This window comes from Macrotis lagotis, chromosome 1 (assembly GCF_037893015.1).
Source record: "Macrotis lagotis isolate mMagLag1 chromosome 1, bilby.v1.9.chrom.fasta, whole genome shotgun sequence".
NCBI classification, from domain to species: Eukaryota; Metazoa; Chordata; class Mammalia; order Peramelemorphia; family Peramelidae; genus Macrotis; species Macrotis lagotis.
The window spans coordinates 895,057,168-895,077,417 of NC_133658.1; the positions used below are offsets into that span (position 1 = coordinate 895,057,168).

A 20,250-nucleotide genomic window follows, 5' to 3' on the forward strand; every position below is an offset into this window, starting at 1 on the left:
CAGTGGATAGAGCACCGGCCCTGGAGTCAGGAGTACCTGGGTTCAAATCCAGTCTCTGACACTTAATAATTACCTAGCTGTGTGGCCTTGGGCAAGTCACTTAACCCCATTTGCCTTCCAAAAACCTAAAAAAAAGACATAGTTCCTGGATAATTTAATCATATGATTATTAAGACTAGCTCATTTATTAATAAAAGAATAGTCATTTGGTCATCTTTCTTAGATCAAAGACCTCTAATAAACTCACAATTTAAATGATGATGCTTTTCTTTCTTCTTAAAGAAGACGGTGACATCAGAGAGAAATGCCATTGCAGTACATGAATTGAATGAGGGGGTGCTGTGCTAAGTGACCAGTCTGATTTTCTTCTCTAGAGCCATCTGGATCTAGTGGCAAAATACAAATCAGAATAACTGGAGATGGCCCTGGATGCAAGGCTATTAGGTTTTAGTGACTTGTCCAAGGTCATATAGCTAGTATTAAGTGTCTGAGAGACTAGATTCAAACTCCTGTTCTTCTGACTTTCAAGCCATTGCTCTATCCACCGCACCATCTAACTGCCCTCATAATTTATATAAACCTTCAAAGAGTAGGTGTTTCTGAGGAGAGTCAATCAACTCTAATTGGTTAACACAGTGGGAGGTGGGTTAAATTAACATGAGGGTCTTGGGTTACTTGACTTGGGTTATTCAAATCTTAGTCAAAGAAATAACAATTTCCAAATTATCTTTCTTGACAGAAGGGAGAATCACCACTTCTCACCCATCTGAGCAAACACAATGAGCAGGAATACACCCATTAATTCAAACTTAAAATTCATTTTACTATCTGATTAAATTTCTGGAAGTAGAAGAGTGAAAAATATTGGTCCTGATTCAATAATTAGCTTTTAAATACGAGAGAAATGTTCATCTCTCATACTTTCAAAACCTATCAATTTTGTAGGAAAAAAGGATTAATTGTATTGCCCTTCTTGGGACCCAAATTATAAATATGTAAAAAGGAGGTTTGCTGCATAAAAAATGTCCTGATGATGAGAATTGTCCTAAACTAAAACACGTGATTTCCCAAGGTAGTAGGTTCCTCCATCCTTGAAATTTTGAAGTGGAAGTTGGAGGATCACACATAGGGACAGCTAGGTGGCATAGTGGAAGAATTGAACCTGAAATCAGAAAGATCTGAGTTCAGGGCCAACCTCAGATACTCATCCTGGGTAGGTCACTAAACCCATTTTTTAAATGGGGATAACAATAGTGATTTACGTATCAAGGATCAAATGAGATAATAATGATAAATCAATTAGAATAGTGCCAGACATAAACCATTACATAAATGTAAGTTACTAACATCATAATCATTACTATAATCATCATTATTATGTAGAATGAACCCCATCCTTCCTGAGATCCTTTCCAACTCTAGGATTATATGAATCGGGACCAGTTTAATGACACCTATGACTCAACTTGAGGCTTTTATTGGTGTTCAGTTGTATCCAATTCTTCATGATCTTATTTGGGGAAGTATCTAAGGCCAGATTTGAACTCATGAAGATAAGTTTTACTGATTCTAAGACTATCAGTCTAGGTACCATGGTGCCACCTATTTGCTCCAACTCAAGATTTGGACTATATTTGCTAGACTACAGTGCCCTGAATGATTCTATCTTCTGAGGAAATGAGAAAGTTATTTGGTGAAAATTTATACCCCATTATCACACAGAGATTAGGGAGTATGATCTCAGTAAAGGACATTCCCTATATCTAACAAGTCAATGCAAAAGAGAAAAAGGAATAAAAGGAATGAAGACTCAGTTTAATAAACAGAGGCCAACATCTTTTCCCCAGAAGAACCAGTCCCTTTCTAGCAATGTAAGAGGGAAGCCCTATGATTGACTCTGTCTACCAAATAAAATGAAAGCAGTTGAATTTCTCTACCATCTTTTCCTAAATTTCTCTTCAGCTTCTCTTTTTTATTCACTTTACCCAACCCCAGATGAGACTCTTCACTATTCACCAAACCCACTTTTATGAATTTCAGTCTCCATAACCTTAATAATCTTCCCTTGCATATAAAATACACATACTCAATAGAATCAATGCGGAATTACCCTACTCCTCCAGTCTGTAGTTGTCTCTCCTTCCTCTAAGTTCTTCCTTAGTCATATTTCTCCTTTCTATGCCCATTATTAGGTACTTGTCTCCATGCTGGCACTGGGGCTCTCTGTACCTACTGGGGGAAGTTAAATTAACTTTGTTCTGTTTGACCCCAAAGAACTGGAAGTGTGGGATTGTAAGAATTTCCAGAGCATAGTTTTTATCATATTGTAAGGAGAAATTAATTCTAAACAATATCTATTAAGAAGTGGAATGGGTTGATTTGATAAGTAGTGATTTGCTCATCACTGGAGATATTCAAACAGAGGAAGGATGACCATTAAGTGAGGATGTCATGAATAGGGAGAAATTGGAAAGGGCCCTGTGACTATATATATGTCTCTCCCCCTCAGGCTCTGTATGGGACTTCACTGGAGGATGTCCAGTGGCGGGAATGTGTGCGTTATGTCAACAACAACATGGAGAGTGCAGTGGGTGCCCTCTACGTGAAACAATCTTTTGCTGGTGAGAGTAAGAGGATGGTAGGTAAAGCACCACTCCTGCTCTTCCTGTGCCACTCCTGTCCTCCATCCATTCCAGCAGTTTGATGCTGGATGCCCTAGGCTCACTACTACTCACACCATACAAACCTGAGGAAGAGGGAGCTGGGTCAGTCCATTCTCTTAGAATGATGACTGACCCTACTCCCAGTGGATGTTGCATATTATTCATCTCTTAATGTTCAAATGCCTTCCTTTGCTTCAGTCCTAATGTCCATATTTTACAGATGAGGGAAATTGAGGAAAAGTGACTTGCTCTGAGTTAGTGACAGGATCCAACTCCCAAACCATGTTGTCTTCACTAGAAGACTGAGACTAAGATTTCACTACTAAGTAGAGGCTCCTTTTCCTTCTTTCACCCTAAATTGTAAAACTCAGAAAGAATTAGATGGAGCCAAGTGCAGAGCTTATCAAGGGAGTGACTTTAGCTTTTTTGTTGGGTCAATGATATTCCCTGCATTTGCCAGGTTTGCTTCAGATGGTCTGAGGATTCCAGGATTTAGAGCTAGAAAGGAAGTGAGCAATGCTCTCACTGATTTTTTCTTTCTTTTGGAGATAATCAGGATTAAATGACTTGCCCCACACCTAGTAAGTATCTTATGTCAGATTTGAATTCAGATCCTCCAGACTCCAAAGTCAAGTGCTATATATATTGGCCCACCTAGCTGCCCCTCAACCCACTGATTTGCTAAATACAGAGAATGAGAGCCAGCAAGAAGAAAGAACTAACTAGGTGATACACTGGGTAAAGCACTAAATCCAAAATATGAAAGAGTTCAAACCCAGTCTCAGATATTTACTAATGACCAGATTACCTTGGGCGTGTCTATATGCTTTAGTGTCCTCACCTGTAAAAAGAGGATAATCATAACACAGACCTCAGGATTATTGTGAGAATCACATGAGTTAATATCTATAAAATTCTTTGTGTCTGGCACATTGTTGTTCAGTTGCTCAATCGTATCTGACTCTTCATTATCCCAATTGGGGTTTTCTTGACAAAGATCCTGAAGTGGTTTGCCATTTCCTTCATTTCCTTCAACTCATTTTTTTTCAAGGCAATGGGGTTAAGTGACTTGCCCAAGGCCACACAGCTAGGTAATTATTAAGTGTCTAAGGTCAGATTTGAACTCACGTCCTCCTGACTCCAGGGCCTGTGCTCTATCCACTGGGCCACCTAGCCTCCCCACCTTCAACTCATTTTAAAGATAAGGAAACTGAATCAGTGTTAAATTACTTTACCCCAGGCCACATGGCTAGGAAGGTCATATTTGAACTGAGGTCTTCCTGACTTCAGATACAATGTTCTATTCACCACCCTATTTAGCTGGTCCTGTGTAGCACAGGGAATTTAACCATCCCTACTCCTCACCTACAGCGGTAAAGAATTGTTGACTCCAAATATAATTGAAAATGTGGTGTGATGTGATTCTGCCTTGGTCAGGCAGTAGATTCAGGTATGATCAGAACCCTTCTCTCAGACCAATCTCAAGCAGGCAGAACCTGCTTCCCCCTCAAAAAATCAAGAAAGTATTACTTGCCCTGGTCAAGTGTTCTTGCCTCTGGGACTGAGTCCTTGAAAAAAAAAAGAGACTTAAGTGAGCAGAGATGAAGTTCCTTCAAAAACTGGAGTTCTGCAAACATACTACAGACATGGTGGGGGGGGGGGAGGGAGGGAAGTAGGTAAAGATTCAGGGTCAGATAAAACTTCTGCTTGAACTTTTCTTTTCAGGTCAGTGATCTTATCCAAAAAGTACGTGAGGTGTTTATTGAGACCCTCAACGAATTACAATGGATGGATGAAACATCCAAGAAGAAGGCTCAGGAGAAGGTCAGTGACAACATTGGAGGCTGATCTATTTGGGGATGTCACTGACCCCTGTTACCTAGGGTAGGAGTCACATATTTGTCCCAAATTTTGGAAGCTGGGAAAGTGAACTTTTTTGTGTGACCAGTCCCTCTTTTAGCCAACTTAGACTTTCCTACTCAAAGTGGGAGATTATAAACCCTGATCTTTCGGACACTGATATTTCTGTCATTACAGCGGGAGATTTTTAGCACCCATTGTATAAAATTGGTGATTCTACCTGCCAGAAAACAGTGGGTATTTGGAGCCAAAAATACCTGGGTTCAAATTGAAAAATTGCAAGCTCTGTAATACTAGTGCTTCAAAGCCAGTGAGGGGATACATTCCACATTAGTGAAGGGAGTTCCTAACAATGAGTCTCTCCATTCTCCTGAAAAGACAAACTCTTCCCACATCCATGTTTAAATAAAATTACATTCAGGTTTAGGAAATGGAAATGACTTTCAGGGATTTGCATCCAGGGCCTATGTATGTAAAAACAGTGTTTTGTCTATTCTATACCTTACCATCTTCTTTCTTTATTGTAGGCCACAGCCATCAAGGAACAGATTGGTTACCCAGACTACATTTTAGAAGAGCAAAATAAGAAACTAGATGAAGAATATCACCAGGTGAGGCTGTCACTCACAATGGTCACTCACTGATTTTATTTTATTTTATTCAATAATGTTAGTTGGGATGACAAAGAGCTAGGAATAAGATGTGTACCCATTATGAAAGCCCAACTGAACAGTCTCACGGAAGGATATGATGGAACACCACCCTTGTTTCAGAAGGGGTCTCCACAGGGATCACCCAGAGCATGAAGATTCGGAATAATCAATTCATTTAACAAAAACATGATCAAATATTCTCCACATAAAAGCAATTCCTAAAGGAATTGGGAGGGGTGTAAGGAGTTCTCAAGAAGATAAGAGCCCCAGAATTGAGTTAACACTTCAGGCTACAACCAGGAGCCTTGAGGCCATGGGAATGGTTGACAGAAATTACAAATATGAGGGTTTTAGAGAAGCCTGGGAAGACTGGTCTGTTCACAGAACCAGGACAATAAGACCTAAAATGATTAGAGAAATATTAATAAACATCACACTAAATGGAAACAGAATTTTGGATAGCTGAGTAATAATCTTAGCACCAATAAATAGAGAATGGGACTTTGCTTCCACATCTCAGTAGACAGGTTGGAAGAATGTAGTAACAAGTCTAAAAATTGGTGGAATGTTACAAACACTAATAATAGAGGTTACTCAGTGGGTTATTTATGCTTAACAATTTTCCTTTATCATAAAGGAGACTTCAGAATTGTGATTGAAGGTCATTTAACTGGTCCAGATATCAATCTTTATCATAAAGTCATAATTATTGAAATGATTTGTTCTAAATAAGAAATAGAGTGGTGGATCAGTGGAATAGAGTCAAGTACAAATCACTTTATAGTAAATGGTTGTAGTAATATAATACATGATAAACCCAAAGATCAAAGTTTTTGGAACAAAACATCATTATTTATGACAAAAATTGGAAAACTGGAAAACAATATGGCAAAAAAATAGGTATTGAACAGTATCTCATACCATATACCAAGATAGGTTCAACATGTGCACATGATTTTCACATAAAGAATGATACCAAAAGTTAATTAAGAGAACACAGAATATTTTCTTATCTTTATGGATAAGGAAAGTATTTAGGAACAAAAGAGATATAGAGAAGATTAAAAATGTAAAATGGAATATTTTGATTATATAAAATTAAAAAAGTTTTGATCTTGTACAAACAAAACTCGATGCAACCAAAATTTTAAGGAAAACAGAGAACTAGGGAAAAATTTGCAACAAAATCCTCTAATGGGGCAGCTAGGTGGTGCAGTGAATAGAGTGCTGGCCCTGGAGTCAGGAGGACCTGAATTCAAATCTGGTCTTAGAAACTTAATAATTACCTAGCTGTGTGACTTTGGACAAGTCATTTAACCCCGCTGACTTAAATAAAAATAAATAAATAAATAAACAAATAAATAAATGCAAAAAAAAAATCTCTGATAAAGGCCACTTTTCTCAAAAGTATAGAGTATTGAGTCACAGTTGTAAAAATATAAATCATTTTCTAATCAATAAATGGTTAAAGGCTATAAATAGGTAATTTTCAAACAAATCAAAGCTATTTATATTCTTGTGGAAAAATACAATAAATCACTACTAATTATAGAAGTACAAATCAAAACCACTCCATATATGAGAGTAACTGATATGACAAACAAAATGAAACTGCTGAATTTTGGAGGGGATGTAGGAAAACTGGGATGCCAATGCATTGTTGATGGATTTGTGCATTGATCCAACCATTCTGGAGAGCAATTTGGAACTATACCCAAAGAGCTATAAAAATGTGTTTAACTTTTGTTCCAGCATTGCCATTGCTGGGTCTTTATCCCAAAGACAACCCAAAAAAGGGAAAATGACATATCTGAACAAAATATAGCAGCTCTTTGGTGACAAAAAATTGTTAATTGAAGGGATGGCCATCAATTGGAGAATGACTAAATAAGCCGTGGTATATGTTTTAATGGAATAGTATTAGACACACAGGATGATTTAGGAAAAACCTGGAAAGACTTATATGAACTTATTCATGAGGAAGTGAACAAAAGCAGGAGAACAATGAACTCAGAAATGTTAATATTGTTCCATGAAGAATTGTGAATGATTTGGCTATTCTAATCAGTACAATAACCTGAGACAATCCCAAAGAACTAGTGATGAAGCTTGTTATCTGCCTCGAAAGACAGAAGGGATAGTGATTAAATACAATCTGAAGCATGATATGTTTCACTTTCGTTTTTCTTTTATTCAAGTCTTCTTGTACAAGATGAGTAACATGGAAATGTTTTACATAATTATCCATATATAACTATATATGATTGCTTAATATTTTGGGAAGTGGGGAGGGGAAAGGGAGGTAAAATTTGGAACTCAAAATTTGAAATTAAAATATTTTAGAATTTTGAGGAAAATCATAAAAATAACTTCAGGTGACTTTAGTGCTAAGGACAGCCACATCCATCAATGATTGATAAAAACAAAAGTATCCATAAATATTTTATTTATTTGTTTCTTTATTAATATATCAGCAGGATGGTGCAGGAAAAGCTCTTTTCTTTATGCTCATTGATTTTCTTAATTTAAAAAAAGAAGACCTTCCTCCTTTGGACTAGTTATATATTAATATTTCTTTTCCTTAGCTGAATTTTACAGAGGACATGTTCTTTGAGAATACTTTGGAAAACCTTAAGTCTAATGCACAGAAAAGTCTGAAGAAACTGAGGGAGAAAGTGGACGTGGATGTGTGAGTATAGTGCCAGCGGGAAGGGAGAGCCCTCTTAGGTAGATGTGATTGACAATAATAAAAACAGCAGTACACATGTCTATAGCATATTAAAGTTTGCAAAATTCTTTACAAATAGGTCATTGGATTCTCACAACAACCCTGAGAGGTATGTTATTTTCATTTTATAGATGAGAAAGTCTGGAAATATTAATACATGTGCCCAAGGTCACAAAACTAGTAAGTCTCTAGGTCATATTTCAACTCTGGTCTTCTTGACTCTAGCTCCAGTGATCTATTATTTAAGTACTCTAATTTACCACATTAAATTTCCAAGTCTTTTTTTTTTTTGAGGCAGATGGAGATAAGTGCCTTGTCCAGGGTCACACAGTTAGTAATCTGAACTGAGACTGCTGATTCCAGGGCCACTGTATCCTTAACGGCCCCCATCAATCTTTTTTAAAAAAATGCATGATGAAAGCCTTTCCCAAAAATACCCTTTTCCTGTCTTTTTATTTATTTGTTTGTTTATTTGCTTATTTACTTATTTGTTTTTAGGTTTTTGCAAGGCAATGGAGTTAAGTGGCTTGCCCAGGGCCACACAGCTAGGTCATTATTGAGTGTCAGAGGCCACATTGAACTCAGATCCTCCTAACTCCAGGGCCGGTGCTCTAACCACCTAGCAAGCCTTTCCTGCCTTTTTAAAAAGAATTTATCTTTCTTCTTAGTGACTCAGGGTTATCACTATAAAAGACAATGTGTTGCAGAGTAGATAGAGTCATGGATTTAGTCTGAAGACCTGATTTCAAATTCCAATTCTGCTGTTTACCTGTGTGACCTTTAATAAACCACTTTTCTCAGATTTCACTTTCTCCATCTGTAAAATGAGTGACTATAATGAAAGGAAAGAGCACAAAAGATCTGTTTCCACTCTTTACTGACTTTGTTACCTTGGAAAAGTCATGGTGACTTTTCTGAGCCTCAGTGCCCTCAGATATAAAATGGCCAGACTAGATTAAGTAGCCTCTATGACCTCTTTCATCTTTTTTTGTAAGAAAAATGGGGTTAAGTGGCTTGCCCAAGGCCACACAGCTAGGCAATTATTAAGTGTCTGAGACCGGATTTGAACCCAGGTACTCCTGACTCCAGGGACAGTGCTTTATCCACTATGCCACCTAGCAGCCCCGACCTCTTTCATCTTTAAAGCAAAGATTCTTTGAGCTTGTATATCAAAGAAGGTTTCCTGGGCACCTGAATGAGATCTTAAGAGATATTTAAGTGAATGGAGATGAAACCTCTTCCAGCATTGGGATCCAACACTGCAAGCTTGAGGGGTATACAGCTGGAATGTACAGAGACAGATAAGAGAAGAGAGAGAGGATCACACTGGAGAGTGGCAGTTTTGACATGGAACAGATTTAGAACTGAAAGTATTCTTAGAAATGATCTTATGGGGGTGGCTAGGTGGCAAAGTAGATAGAGCATCAGCCTTGGAGTCAGGAGTACCTGGGTTCAAATCCGGCCTCAGACATTTAATAATTGCCTAGCTGTGTGGCCTTGGGCAAGCCACTTAACCCCATTGCCTTGAAAAATCTGAAAAAAAAGAAATGATCTTATGCAAACCCCATATTTCACAGACAGGGAAACTGAGTCTCAAAGAAAAGCCACAGGTTAATAAGTAGCAAAAGGGGGATGTGATCTGTTTTCCCACTCATATTCCCATTTTCTTTCTACTAGGCTGTCCCTTTCAGATAATATTTAGATTATCAATATTACTATAAGTCAGGGAACCTGTATTCAAAGCATCCCAACCCTGCCACTGACTACCTGTGTGATTTGGGGCAAATGATTTAATCTCTCTATGTTTGCTTCCTCTTCTGAAAAATGACCTCCCAGGATCCTTCCAACCTTGTATCCTGTGACCTGGTTGTGGGGAACTCTGTCTGCTTATGTCTCCATCTCTTCATCAGTAAAACAAAAGGCCTGGGCTAAAGAGTACCTTCAAGTGCTAAATCCTAAAAGTCTTTTATTTTTCAACATTTCTATTATTAATATTAAAATAAAATGGCATAGCACTTCTGGTGAGAGAAATGACATAGAAAAGGATTCTGCTTACCCGAGATGGAGCATTTTCCACGGATCTTCTAAAATAATAATTTTTGTGCTTGTTGTTCAGTCAATTCAGCTCTGTCTAATTCTTTGCAACACCATTTAGTATTTTCTTGGCAGGGATACTCCAATGGCTTCCATTTCCTTCTTCAAATAATTTAGCAGATGGGAAAACTGAGGCAAGCAGGGTTATGTGACTTGTCTAGGATCACACAGCTAGAAAGTGTCTGAGGCCAGATTTGAATTCAGCAAGTTTTCTTAAACTTCAAGCCTTGTGCTCTAAAAACCCTGGCATCACCTAGAAGCTTAAAATAATCATGTTCTTAACCAAAATAACACAAACTCATTGGTCCATCTCATTTGACCCCACAAAACAACAGTGAGAGATGGACACTATCGGAGTCTTTACAGAAGAGACATCCCTGATGCTAGACCAGACTTCCTCTACATCCAGCTCATAGTCCTCTGGAGTTCAGTCACAAGTACCAAGCCTAATCACTAGTTACTGTCTTCTTTTTCAGCTGGATCATCGGGGCAGCTGTAGTCAATGCTTTTTACTCTCCAAATCGAAACCAGATCGGTAGGTGATACAGTCCCTCCCTTCCTGCCCTCTGCTGAAATCTGTCCCTCTCCTTCCCACCCCTGCTCATTTGGGGCAATGCCTTCCCCTCCTACCTTGAGAGGGAGAAGGAGGAGGGTCAGAAGCCCCTAGATGGAGGGCTATCAGTCATCCAAGGGCATTTGATCCAATCTCTCTTGGAGTTTGATAGAGGACCCCAAATCTTTGATTTAGGAATAGATGGGACTTCAGAGGAATCTCTCTAAACTATCTCCTATTGCACTTTCCTCTCATCTTACAGTTTTCACAGAACCCAGAATCTGAGAGTTCCAATTATTCAGTTCCCCCTCCCCCACTGAAATGGGATTCCCCACCAGAACATTACATATAAGTGGTGATTCAGTCTCTGACTAAAGTCCTCCAAGAAGGATTCTTCTATCCCTTCCCAAGTTAGTCCTTTTTCACTGGAGCAGATTGGAGCATCAGAGAGTTGTTTTCTTTCCTGACACAAAACCTAGAGAAAACCAGATGAGGAAACTGAGGATCCAAACCCAATATGATTTCTACTATCTTTTTATGTAGGTTTAACACTGAAAAGATTAACGCCAAATGAGAGAAAGAGTGTATATAAAATTAAAAGTTACGGGTTCCCCTCACAGATGCCAACATTTTGTGAAAAGTCTGCTAGTCCTAGAAGGGTTAAAGGAAGACCTGCTTGAAAGAAGAATGTCTGCTGAGCACTCATTCCAGGGTCTTTGAGGGGTTCTGTAGTCCTCCAGGGTGGTTTGGGATCAGATTCTTATCACTGCAACCTGGGTGATTGATGCTGGTTCAGTCTAATCCCACTTCTGTAATACCATGATCATTGAAGTAGAAATCAAGAAGACTGAAGTTCATGTCTTCAGACACATTTCTATGAGCCTCAGTTTCCTCATTATGAAATGGGGATAATATTTATCCTTGTGTCTTCTTTGTACATAATTATTTTCATGTTGTCTCCCCATTTGGAACATGTGATTCTTGATAGTAATGGCTACTTTTGCTTTTTTCCCCCTCTTCCCTAATGCTGAACACAGTTCCTGGGACCCAGCAGGTGGTTACTAATTGCTGATTGACTAACTGACTGATAAAATCTATGACCATCTTGCCCTGTGATCTCATCCCAAGCAGTGGACAATCTGAGAGAATGAGGCAATAAGCCTACAGTGTCATATAATGGGAAGAGCCCTGACATTGATTGTAGTGAGAGGACCAAGATTCGAATACAGTCATGTGTGACCACAAAGCTACGTGACCTTAGGTGATTCACTTCCATTTTCTGGGCCTCAGTTTTCCTCTTCCATAAACCTAAGTGGCCTCTGAGATCTTTTCCAGGTCTGGATCTATGAACCTGTAAGCTCTGTTTGTTTTTTCTGCAGTGTTTCCTGCTGGGATCTTGCAGCCCCCCTTTTTCAGCAGACAGCAGCTTCAGGCTTTGAACTTTGGGGGGATTGGGATGGTGATTGGTCACGAGATCACCCATGGGTTTGATGACAATGGTGAGTAGGATGCTTCTCCCATCCCCATTCCTTTTAGAGACACACCATGGGTCCACTTGTTGTGGGTAGAGACCATGCATCATAATCAAATCTTCAATGCTGAGGATCCAGGCTAGGGGACAAAACAAGGGTGACACAGAGACAGCCACATCATCGTGTGGGCCTCAAACCCACCAAGTGTTGGTGAAGATATCATGACAGAAGAGCTGGGTCCCACTGCATGGTGCCTGGAGGGGAAGGATGATGTAAAGGAAAAATGTGTGGGCTTGAGATTTGCTAAGCATCTTGTTGAAACTGGATCTTTCCCACATCCTATCACTTGATGTTGGACAAATCACAAAGAGCCTCAGAGTCATAACGATCTTCAGATAACACCTCTATCCAACACACCCCTAAACAAAAATTCTCTCTACAACCTGCCTTACAGCTATCCACCTGGTGACTGATAGAAAACTTTCCTATGGGGGAATCTAAGCAGGGAGGCTGCCCATCCCATTTTGAGATAGCTGCCCATCTGATAACAGATGTTTTTTTAGCTGTCAAAAGAGAGATTTGGACAATGTCCAAGGCCCCACCAGTTCCATTGCCAAGGGGACTACTTGGAAGGCAGGACCAACTCTGTGTTGCCACAAAGTCAGGCCTATGATTCACCAAGTGATTATTAATCAAGAGAAAGAATGGTATAGTGGATCAAAAGAGACTGTGGAATCAGGAAGATCTCGGTTCAAATCTTGTCTGTCATTCGTGGGCTGTTTGACCCTGGGCAGGTCCTTTATCTTTCATGCCCTGTGGAAACTCTTGGTTGTAGAGTAGGTACCTGTGTGCATTGGTAGACTATATTTTCACCCTCTACCAATAACTTAGCATGTTTACAGTCTCTATTCCTCAAGGAGCTTATAAGCCAATGGAGGAGGCAACAAGAAGAGAGTTGAGGGGATCTGGGAAAGGTAGCCTGCACAGGAGTGGAGTGGAAAAGTCAGAGATTTCCTAAAGTAATGCTTTCAAATGAGAAACATGGAGGTGTACTGAACCAACCTCCTTCTTTCAATGAAGTTTTGAGTTTCCTTACTCCAGCTTCTAATCCATCTACTAGAGATTTAATCAAATAGTAATTTTGAAGCTTACAGAACAATGACTACTGGGGGAATCAGAAAAGTCATAAGAGGTAACTCTGAGTTCAACATTGAAAGAAGTTAGGGGTTCTTTCAAATAGAGGTTAAAAAGGGAGTGATTCTAGCCGGAAAGTACAGCCTGGGCAAAGACATGGAGGTAGGAGGTAGAATATCAAGCTAGGGAGCAACTAGTTAGTAGGCCTAAGACAGCTTGCGACTATAGAATATATGACTATGAAGTCATAAGAGGTGTGTGGACTAGAGATTTCAAATGGTCTGGGCCCCAGGTGAGATGGGAAAACTTGGCTAAATATATATTTCTGGCTTTTGGTAAGAGGCAAAACAGGGCTTATAAATGTTCAGCATGGGTGTTGATGTGTCATAATATTACAACCACTTATTGTATTTACCAACAAGAGTAAAATAAAATTGGCATCCATGAGCATTACTTTAGGAAATCTCTGACTTTTCCACTCCACTCCTGTGCAGGCTACCTTTCCCAGATCCCCTCAACTCTCTTTTTGTTGCCTCCTCCATTGGGTTATAAGCTCCTTGAGGACAGAGACTGTAAACATGCTGATGCTTATGTTAAAATCTTGCTATTTTTCAGTCATATTGGACTCTCAGTGACTCCATTTGGGGTTTTTTTTTTAACAAAGATACTGGAGTAGTTTGTCATTTCCTTTTCCAACTCATTTGCCAGATGGGGAAACTGAGACAAATGGTGTGAAATGACTTGCCCAGGGTCACAAAAGTAGTAAATATTTGAGGCTGTATTTGAACTCAGAAACATGAATCTCCTTGACTACAGACCTGGTCCTCTGTGCTCAATGATGCCAGCTCATTACCCATATGAACATTCAGATGACCCATAATCATAATCACCTTCCAGCAGTGACAGTAGCTTTTTTCCTTTTCTGTTCATTGTTGGTGATGTTAAATGGTCATGGACAGAAGCAGAATGGGGTTTGTATCCTAGGAATGTGTTAGCTTTCCTGGTAATCCTCAGCCAGTGCTGTCCTCCCCTGGCTAGTCCCCTTTCCTCCTCTTCCCCAGGTAGGAACTTCGACAAAGATGGAAATATGTTGGACTGGTGGAGCAACTTCTCAGCCCAACACTTCAAGGAGCAGACAAAGTGTATGGTGTACCAGTATGGCAACTATACTTGGGACCTAGCTGGTGGCCAGCATGTGAGTGAGAATGATTTGGGTTGAGTTTGGTAGCCAGAGCTAGCAAAAGGGACCTGGGGAAACAAAAAACCTGGGGTTCAGAGGGTTGGGATGAAACTGAACAGCTGCACCAATCCATAGGAATGCTGAAAGTACCTAGCCAGACACTATCTTAGGTCCCTGTTCTTAAGAAGTTATATTTTATGGGAGAGGGTACAGCATGCATGGTGTATGCACTGGTGTATATAAGATAAAGCAGAAGGGATATGAAGTAACACTAGAGGAAAAAAATTGACAGGCTTCCACTAATTCCAGGTCCTGCTTTAAAATCAGATAAAGAGATAAAGCAGAGGATGTTTTGAGGGAGGGAAGAGCAGAAATGATGGGGAAATCATGAACGACTTCCTGTAGGAGGGATAAGGTTTGGAGGAAAAGTATCTCAGAAGCAAAGGGCAGAGCAGACATATTTGAGTTAATAGTGACTGTGCTGAAGAGAAGTAGTTTAAAGTCTTTCCCCCATAATTCTGCTTCCCTTCCCTCATACCCACAGGTGAGTGGGATTGGCACACTAGGAGAAAACATTGCAGATAATGGAGGAATACGGCAAGCTTACAAGGTAAGGTGGATTGCATTCCTTCATTCAGTACCTGTTGAGTGTCTACTGTATACAATAGAGGGCTCTGTGTCAGGCTGTATTATAAGATTATTTATTGGGTGTTTGAAGGACTGAAGCCTAGAAAGAAGAATCCTGGAATTGGGGGCGGCTAGGTGGCGCAGTGGATAAAGTACTGGCCCTGGAGTCAGGAGTACCTGGGTTCAAATCCGGTCTCAGACACTTAATAATTACCTAGCTGTGTGGCCTTGGTCAAGCCACTTAACCCCATTTGCCTTGCAAAAACCTAAAAAAAAAAAGAATCCTAGAATTTAGAGAAATAAATGGATTATAGAAAGTAAGCTCCCTTTCTTATAGATAGGGAAACTGAGGGAAAAAAGGTATAATGACTTGTCCAAGAATCTCAGCTAGAAGGATCAGAGTAATAACTCACATGAGGGTCCTCTGTCTCTCAGCCTAGTGCTCCTTCCCCTACAGGTCAAAACATTTGTAAGATCATAGGTCTAGAGCCAGAAAATATCCTAGAGGCCTCATTTAACAGGTGAGTCAACCGAGACCCAGAAGAGCCAAGCTATTTGCTCAAGGTCACAGAAACAGCAGCAAAAAATAAAAGGATTTGAACCCAGACCTCCTAATCCATGACTCATGCATGCTAGTTCCTGTTTACTTGAGCCTCCCATTTAGCTAGGGAGAGCTTCCAGTTGGAAGGTTTTTGTCTCAGGTACCCAAAGCCTGAAACCCAAACAGGGTTACCCGGGCTATCTCGTGGAACAGTGGGTAAAAGACATGGTCTGGAGTTAGGAAGACTTGTGTCCAAATCCAGATTCAGACACTTATTAGCTACGTAACCTAGGTAAGACTCTGTCTCAGTTTTCTCATCTGTAAAATGGGCTTCAGAACAATTCCTACTGCATATGGCTGTTGTGATGATCAAATGAAATAACAATTACAAAGACTTTATTGCCTGACACATAACAGGCACTACATAAAAGTTAACCTAGTTTATTTTTATCATTATTGTTATTTTCTGAAATGTGGGAATCATCACAGCCCCTACCTTTCAGGGTTATTGTGAGGATTAAATGAAATAATATTTGTAAAAGTCCTTAACATACTAGCTAGTAAATACTAAGTGTAATGTATAAATATTTCTAAGATGCCAGATAACTGTTAGTAATTTCTGTTGTTCCTATGCCGGCTTGAATTGGTCCCACCATTGAAAAATCTTTTGCCATAACAGATTCAGACATATTTTGGATAATACAGGCTTTGTTTGTTTGTACTGTCCATAGGCTTACATAAAGTGGATGAAACAAAAAGGAAGAGAACCCAGACTGCCAGGACTGAATCTTACCCATGAGCAACTTTTCTTCATCAACTTTGCCCAGGTGGGAACTTCAGGCCTGTTAACTGGAAAGAGAGGGACCTTTTCAGCCTCCCTTGTCTTGCCCGTCCTTACTTTTCAAGGTCAGAGGGACTAAAGTTTTCTTATTTCAGGTAGCTCCCACATAGAATGAGACACAACTAGGGCAGAGTGACCAGGACTGACTCCCATACAACCTTTCTCCCATAGTGTTGCACGAACAAATTTTAGTGACTAATCTGCAATAAAAATGCATTAAAAGAAGAAATCACAGGATAGTAAACTTCTTTCCCAACATCCCTCACCCCTCCTTCCCTGACCTGCTCCTCAATAGAGGCCTTATAGTGTCCCAAGTTCCCCATCATCACAACTGAATTTTCCCAGGTACCCAGATTGCTGGTTGCAACTTTCTATGTGGGCCTTTACAGAATATCTTTCATCCAGTGAAAAATATATTCCTCATTTGTTCAATCTGCAGGCATGAACTGGGCAGTACTGTGGTCCAGGCCCTGCTGAAATGAAATTATTTTTATATAAAGCATGAGAGATTAAGTGGTGCAAGGAATCTAGAGGTGGCTTCATTTTATATAAGTATATAGATTGAGGCCCAGGGAAGGAAAGTAGATGATATGTGGGATTTGAACTCAGGTCTCTCATAGCATTGCAACATTTGATACAGCTACATTTGTAATAAATTTGAAATTTAGAACATAAATGGATCACAGAAATTAAACTCCCTTATTTTATAGCTAGGGAAACTGAGGGAGAAAGAGGTGTAATGACTTGTCCAAGAACCCCAGCTAGAAGGATCAGAGTCATAACTCACATGAGGGTCCTCTGACTCTAACCCTAATGCTCCTTCCCTTATTTTATAGATTCTCTATTCACTAGCTCTTATAATCTTCACTCCAATCCTGCCTTGAAGACAGAGTAGTATTAATTTATTCCCACTTGACAGATGAAGAAATTAAGGCCCAGAGAAGGACAATGACTTTGCCTTAGGCCTCTTGGCAAGTAACTTGATGTATCCTATAATTTAAGGATTACAACAGACCCCAACAGCCATTTAGTTCACCCCATGCCCCTTACCATATATCATAAAAGAAACCTTACCATATATCAGATTCAATGAGTGGGCACTCAGTCTCTGTTTTAAGACCTCTGGGGGGGACCCACAACCTCTTAAGGCAACCCCTTCTTCTTAGGTTTTTAGGATACCTTTCCTCTTGAAAGCAGATACCAGACTCTGTCTCAAATCTTCTTCAGGTTATAGATGCCCAGTTTCTTCAACCAGTCTTCTTGTGATATGGACTTAAATGATATTTGGTTCTTTTCAATATTCAGTTTCAGAACTTCTCTCCACCCCTAATCTCTGTTCCCCATTTACACAGTGGTAGAATTACTGAAGTCTAATGACAGTAGTTAAGGGGCTAGATTGGGGGAATGGGCTTGTTCTGTGAAAGTGAAGTCCCTTGAGAACCACTGCTATCTTTGTGAGACTTCTAGATGACCCATTGGGTTCTGCCCTAAAAGATGTGGAAGCCCAGGGCTCTAGGAGAACACACACTCTTTTCCACAGGTTTGGTGTGGATCCTACAGACCAGAGTATGCCAGCCAGTCCATAAAGACAGACGTCCACAGTCCACTGAAGTACAGGCAAGCAGAACACTCACCTTCTGAGGCCAAGGAAGCCAAATTTCTGAATGAACCCAGATGCTGGGGCATTTACAATGCAACCCATTCCAAAGTAACCCTACTTATATAACTGGTCTTTCCTCTTTTATGACCCAGACTAACTTATATGGGGTTCCTTGAGTGGATGAATTTGGGGAGGCTGCTCCTGCAACCCTCTTGTGGTTGGAATAGGGGAGTCAGAAGAAAAGTAGGGAGGTAACTTGCTAGCAAAACTGGAACAAGGGAAGGCCAATGGAGCTCTGAGCCAGGCGCTGAATTTGAAGTCTAACAAATTTAAAGAACATTTATTTTAGAGAGTAAAAATCATACTTGTAGCTCCTCTGGCAACCTAAAATCAGGTGGAGATACATAAAATGATATTTCAAATCAGAGCAGCTAGGTGGTACGGTGGATAGAGTGCTGGGTCTGAAGTCAGAAGTACCTGTTTCAAATCTGGCCTCAGATAACTCTGGCTCACAGGGTGAGCTGTGTGACCCTGAGTCAATCACTACACCTATTTGACTCAGTTTCCTCATCAGTAAAATGAATTGGAGAAGGCAATGCCAAGCCCCTCCAGTACCTTTGTCAAGTAAGCCCCAAATGGGGTCACAAAGAGTCAAATACACTGCTATGTGATATACATATATGATGCATATGTATATATTATAATTATGAATAATTACCCAATACATATTATATAATCATATACTATGATATTATATAATAATATAATAATGCTCAATAATTTAACACAATCTTATATATGTATATTGTATGAATATATTATCTTCATACATGAGTATTATATGTCTTTGATATATTCTATATTGTAAATGTATACTATCTCCATATACATTATTTCTTCATTTTTTTTTGCAAAGCAAATGGGGTTAAGTGGCTTGCTACATTATTTTTTCATTAGGAAAATGAGAATATTAGCACCTATTCTCATGAGAGCATCATGAGGATAAAGTGAAATAATGTAACAAAAATGCTAGGTCTTAGATCTCATTTAGATCTCATTATATAGCATTGTTATTCCCATTTTTCAGGAGGGGAAAACTGAGACTAAGGTGTGACTTACCCAGGGTCACACAGCCTATGTCTGAGGCAGGATTCATACTCCCATATTCCTAATTACTAAGCCCAGGGTTCTGCCCACTCTAATACCTGACTGTGGCTATCTCCACAACCCAAGACTCCTCTTACCTCCCAATTCAGACTTCTTTCCTATGTCACATTCCTAAGATGCTAGAGTTGTATGTGACCCCCTTCATGATTACTTCCTGAGCTAGTGGTTTGTTGTAGCTCAGTTCTGTCTGACCCTTCATAACTCCATTTGGGGTGTCTTTGGCAGAAATAATGAAGTGGTTCATTGTTTCCTTCTCCAGCTCATTTTACAAATGAAGAAACTGAGGGTATCAGGGATAAGTGACTTGCGTAGTCTCACAGCTAGAAAGTAGCTAAGGTTGAATTCGAACTCAGGTCTTGCTATCTCTAGGCTCAGTACTCTATATACATGGTGCCACCTAACAGCTCATTGAGCTAGCCATCTTCTGTAACTATGTTTTCATCCCTCATCCTACCTGTGTCCCTCAGGGTGATGGGTTCCTTGCAAAACTTTGAAGCCTTCTCAGAAGCGTTCCATTGCCATACTGGATCAGTAATGCACCCCGAGGAGAAATGCAGAGTGTGGTAGATGAAGACGGAGCCCAGATCCTGTGCTTCCACCTCACAGTTGGTCCCAAGCAGTCCATGAGGCCGGCTCTGCTGACTGGACCCCTCCTTGGGCCACCTATTCTCCCAGTGCTTTCTCCCCTGTGTCCTAGCCTAGGACAGGACCTGACTCAACTATTGCCTCTGCCCAGATGCAGATAAAGGAATGGAGATGCCAGCAGTTCTCGGCCACTTGTCAGTCTGAGACTGGAAAGCTTCTTTTTTGGGGGGGAAATGACTGTTTCAAATGACATATAGACTGTTATTAAAAACCAACTAGTTCTTTAAAATACATATAAATATATATAATGTATATTTGTCATCCAGGTCCTCATTGCAAGAGGTCCAGAGACTGAATGGATGATGATCCAGTTGAGATATTTCATTAAATGTAATCCAACCACACCTTGTAGCTGCTACTGTGTTACCTATTCCAAGTTAGACCAAACAGTCTCACTTTTTTGATGTAGAAATCTCTAATTTTGTGTCTGTTTTTCCAAGCACCTGGTGTGTGTGTTAAATGTCTGACTATTTCAAACTCAAGTAAAGTAAA

At 39.9% G+C, this 20,250-nt stretch overlaps 1 protein-coding gene and 1 long non-coding RNA gene across 4 annotated transcripts in view; one reads left to right on the forward strand and one right to left on the reverse strand.

Moving 5' to 3' along the window:
* The window catches only part of LOC141509268 (uncharacterized), a 28,253-nt gene extending 17,674 nt beyond the window's left edge, over window positions 1–10,579 (reverse strand). Inside the window, exon 1 of the long non-coding RNA XR_012474627.1 lies at window positions 9,961–10,579. This is a non-coding gene — a long non-coding RNA (uncharacterized LOC141509268). The remainder of the gene's footprint in view (window positions 1–9,960) is intronic.
* Window positions 1–20,250, forward strand: part of MMEL1 (membrane metalloendopeptidase like 1) — a 69,670-nt gene extending 49,420 nt beyond the window's left edge. For all 3 annotated transcript variants that reach the window (XM_074218669.1, XM_074218670.1, XM_074218671.1), the window contains exons 14-24: window positions 2,510–2,638; window positions 4,389–4,487; window positions 5,051–5,134; window positions 7,762–7,865; window positions 10,475–10,533; window positions 11,931–12,050; window positions 14,219–14,352; window positions 14,882–14,947; window positions 16,237–16,332; window positions 17,887–17,963; window positions 19,581–20,250. In XM_074218669.1, coding sequence (XP_074074770.1) covers window positions 2,510–2,638; window positions 4,389–4,487; window positions 5,051–5,134; window positions 7,762–7,865; window positions 10,475–10,533; window positions 11,931–12,050; window positions 14,219–14,352; window positions 14,882–14,947; window positions 16,237–16,332; window positions 17,887–17,963; window positions 19,581–19,680 — 1,068 coding nt within the window. In that variant the 3' untranslated portion in view covers window positions 19,681–20,250. The remainder of the gene's footprint in view (window positions 1–2,509; window positions 2,639–4,388; window positions 4,488–5,050; window positions 5,135–7,761; window positions 7,866–10,474; window positions 10,534–11,930; window positions 12,051–14,218; window positions 14,353–14,881; window positions 14,948–16,236; window positions 16,333–17,886; window positions 17,964–19,580) is intronic.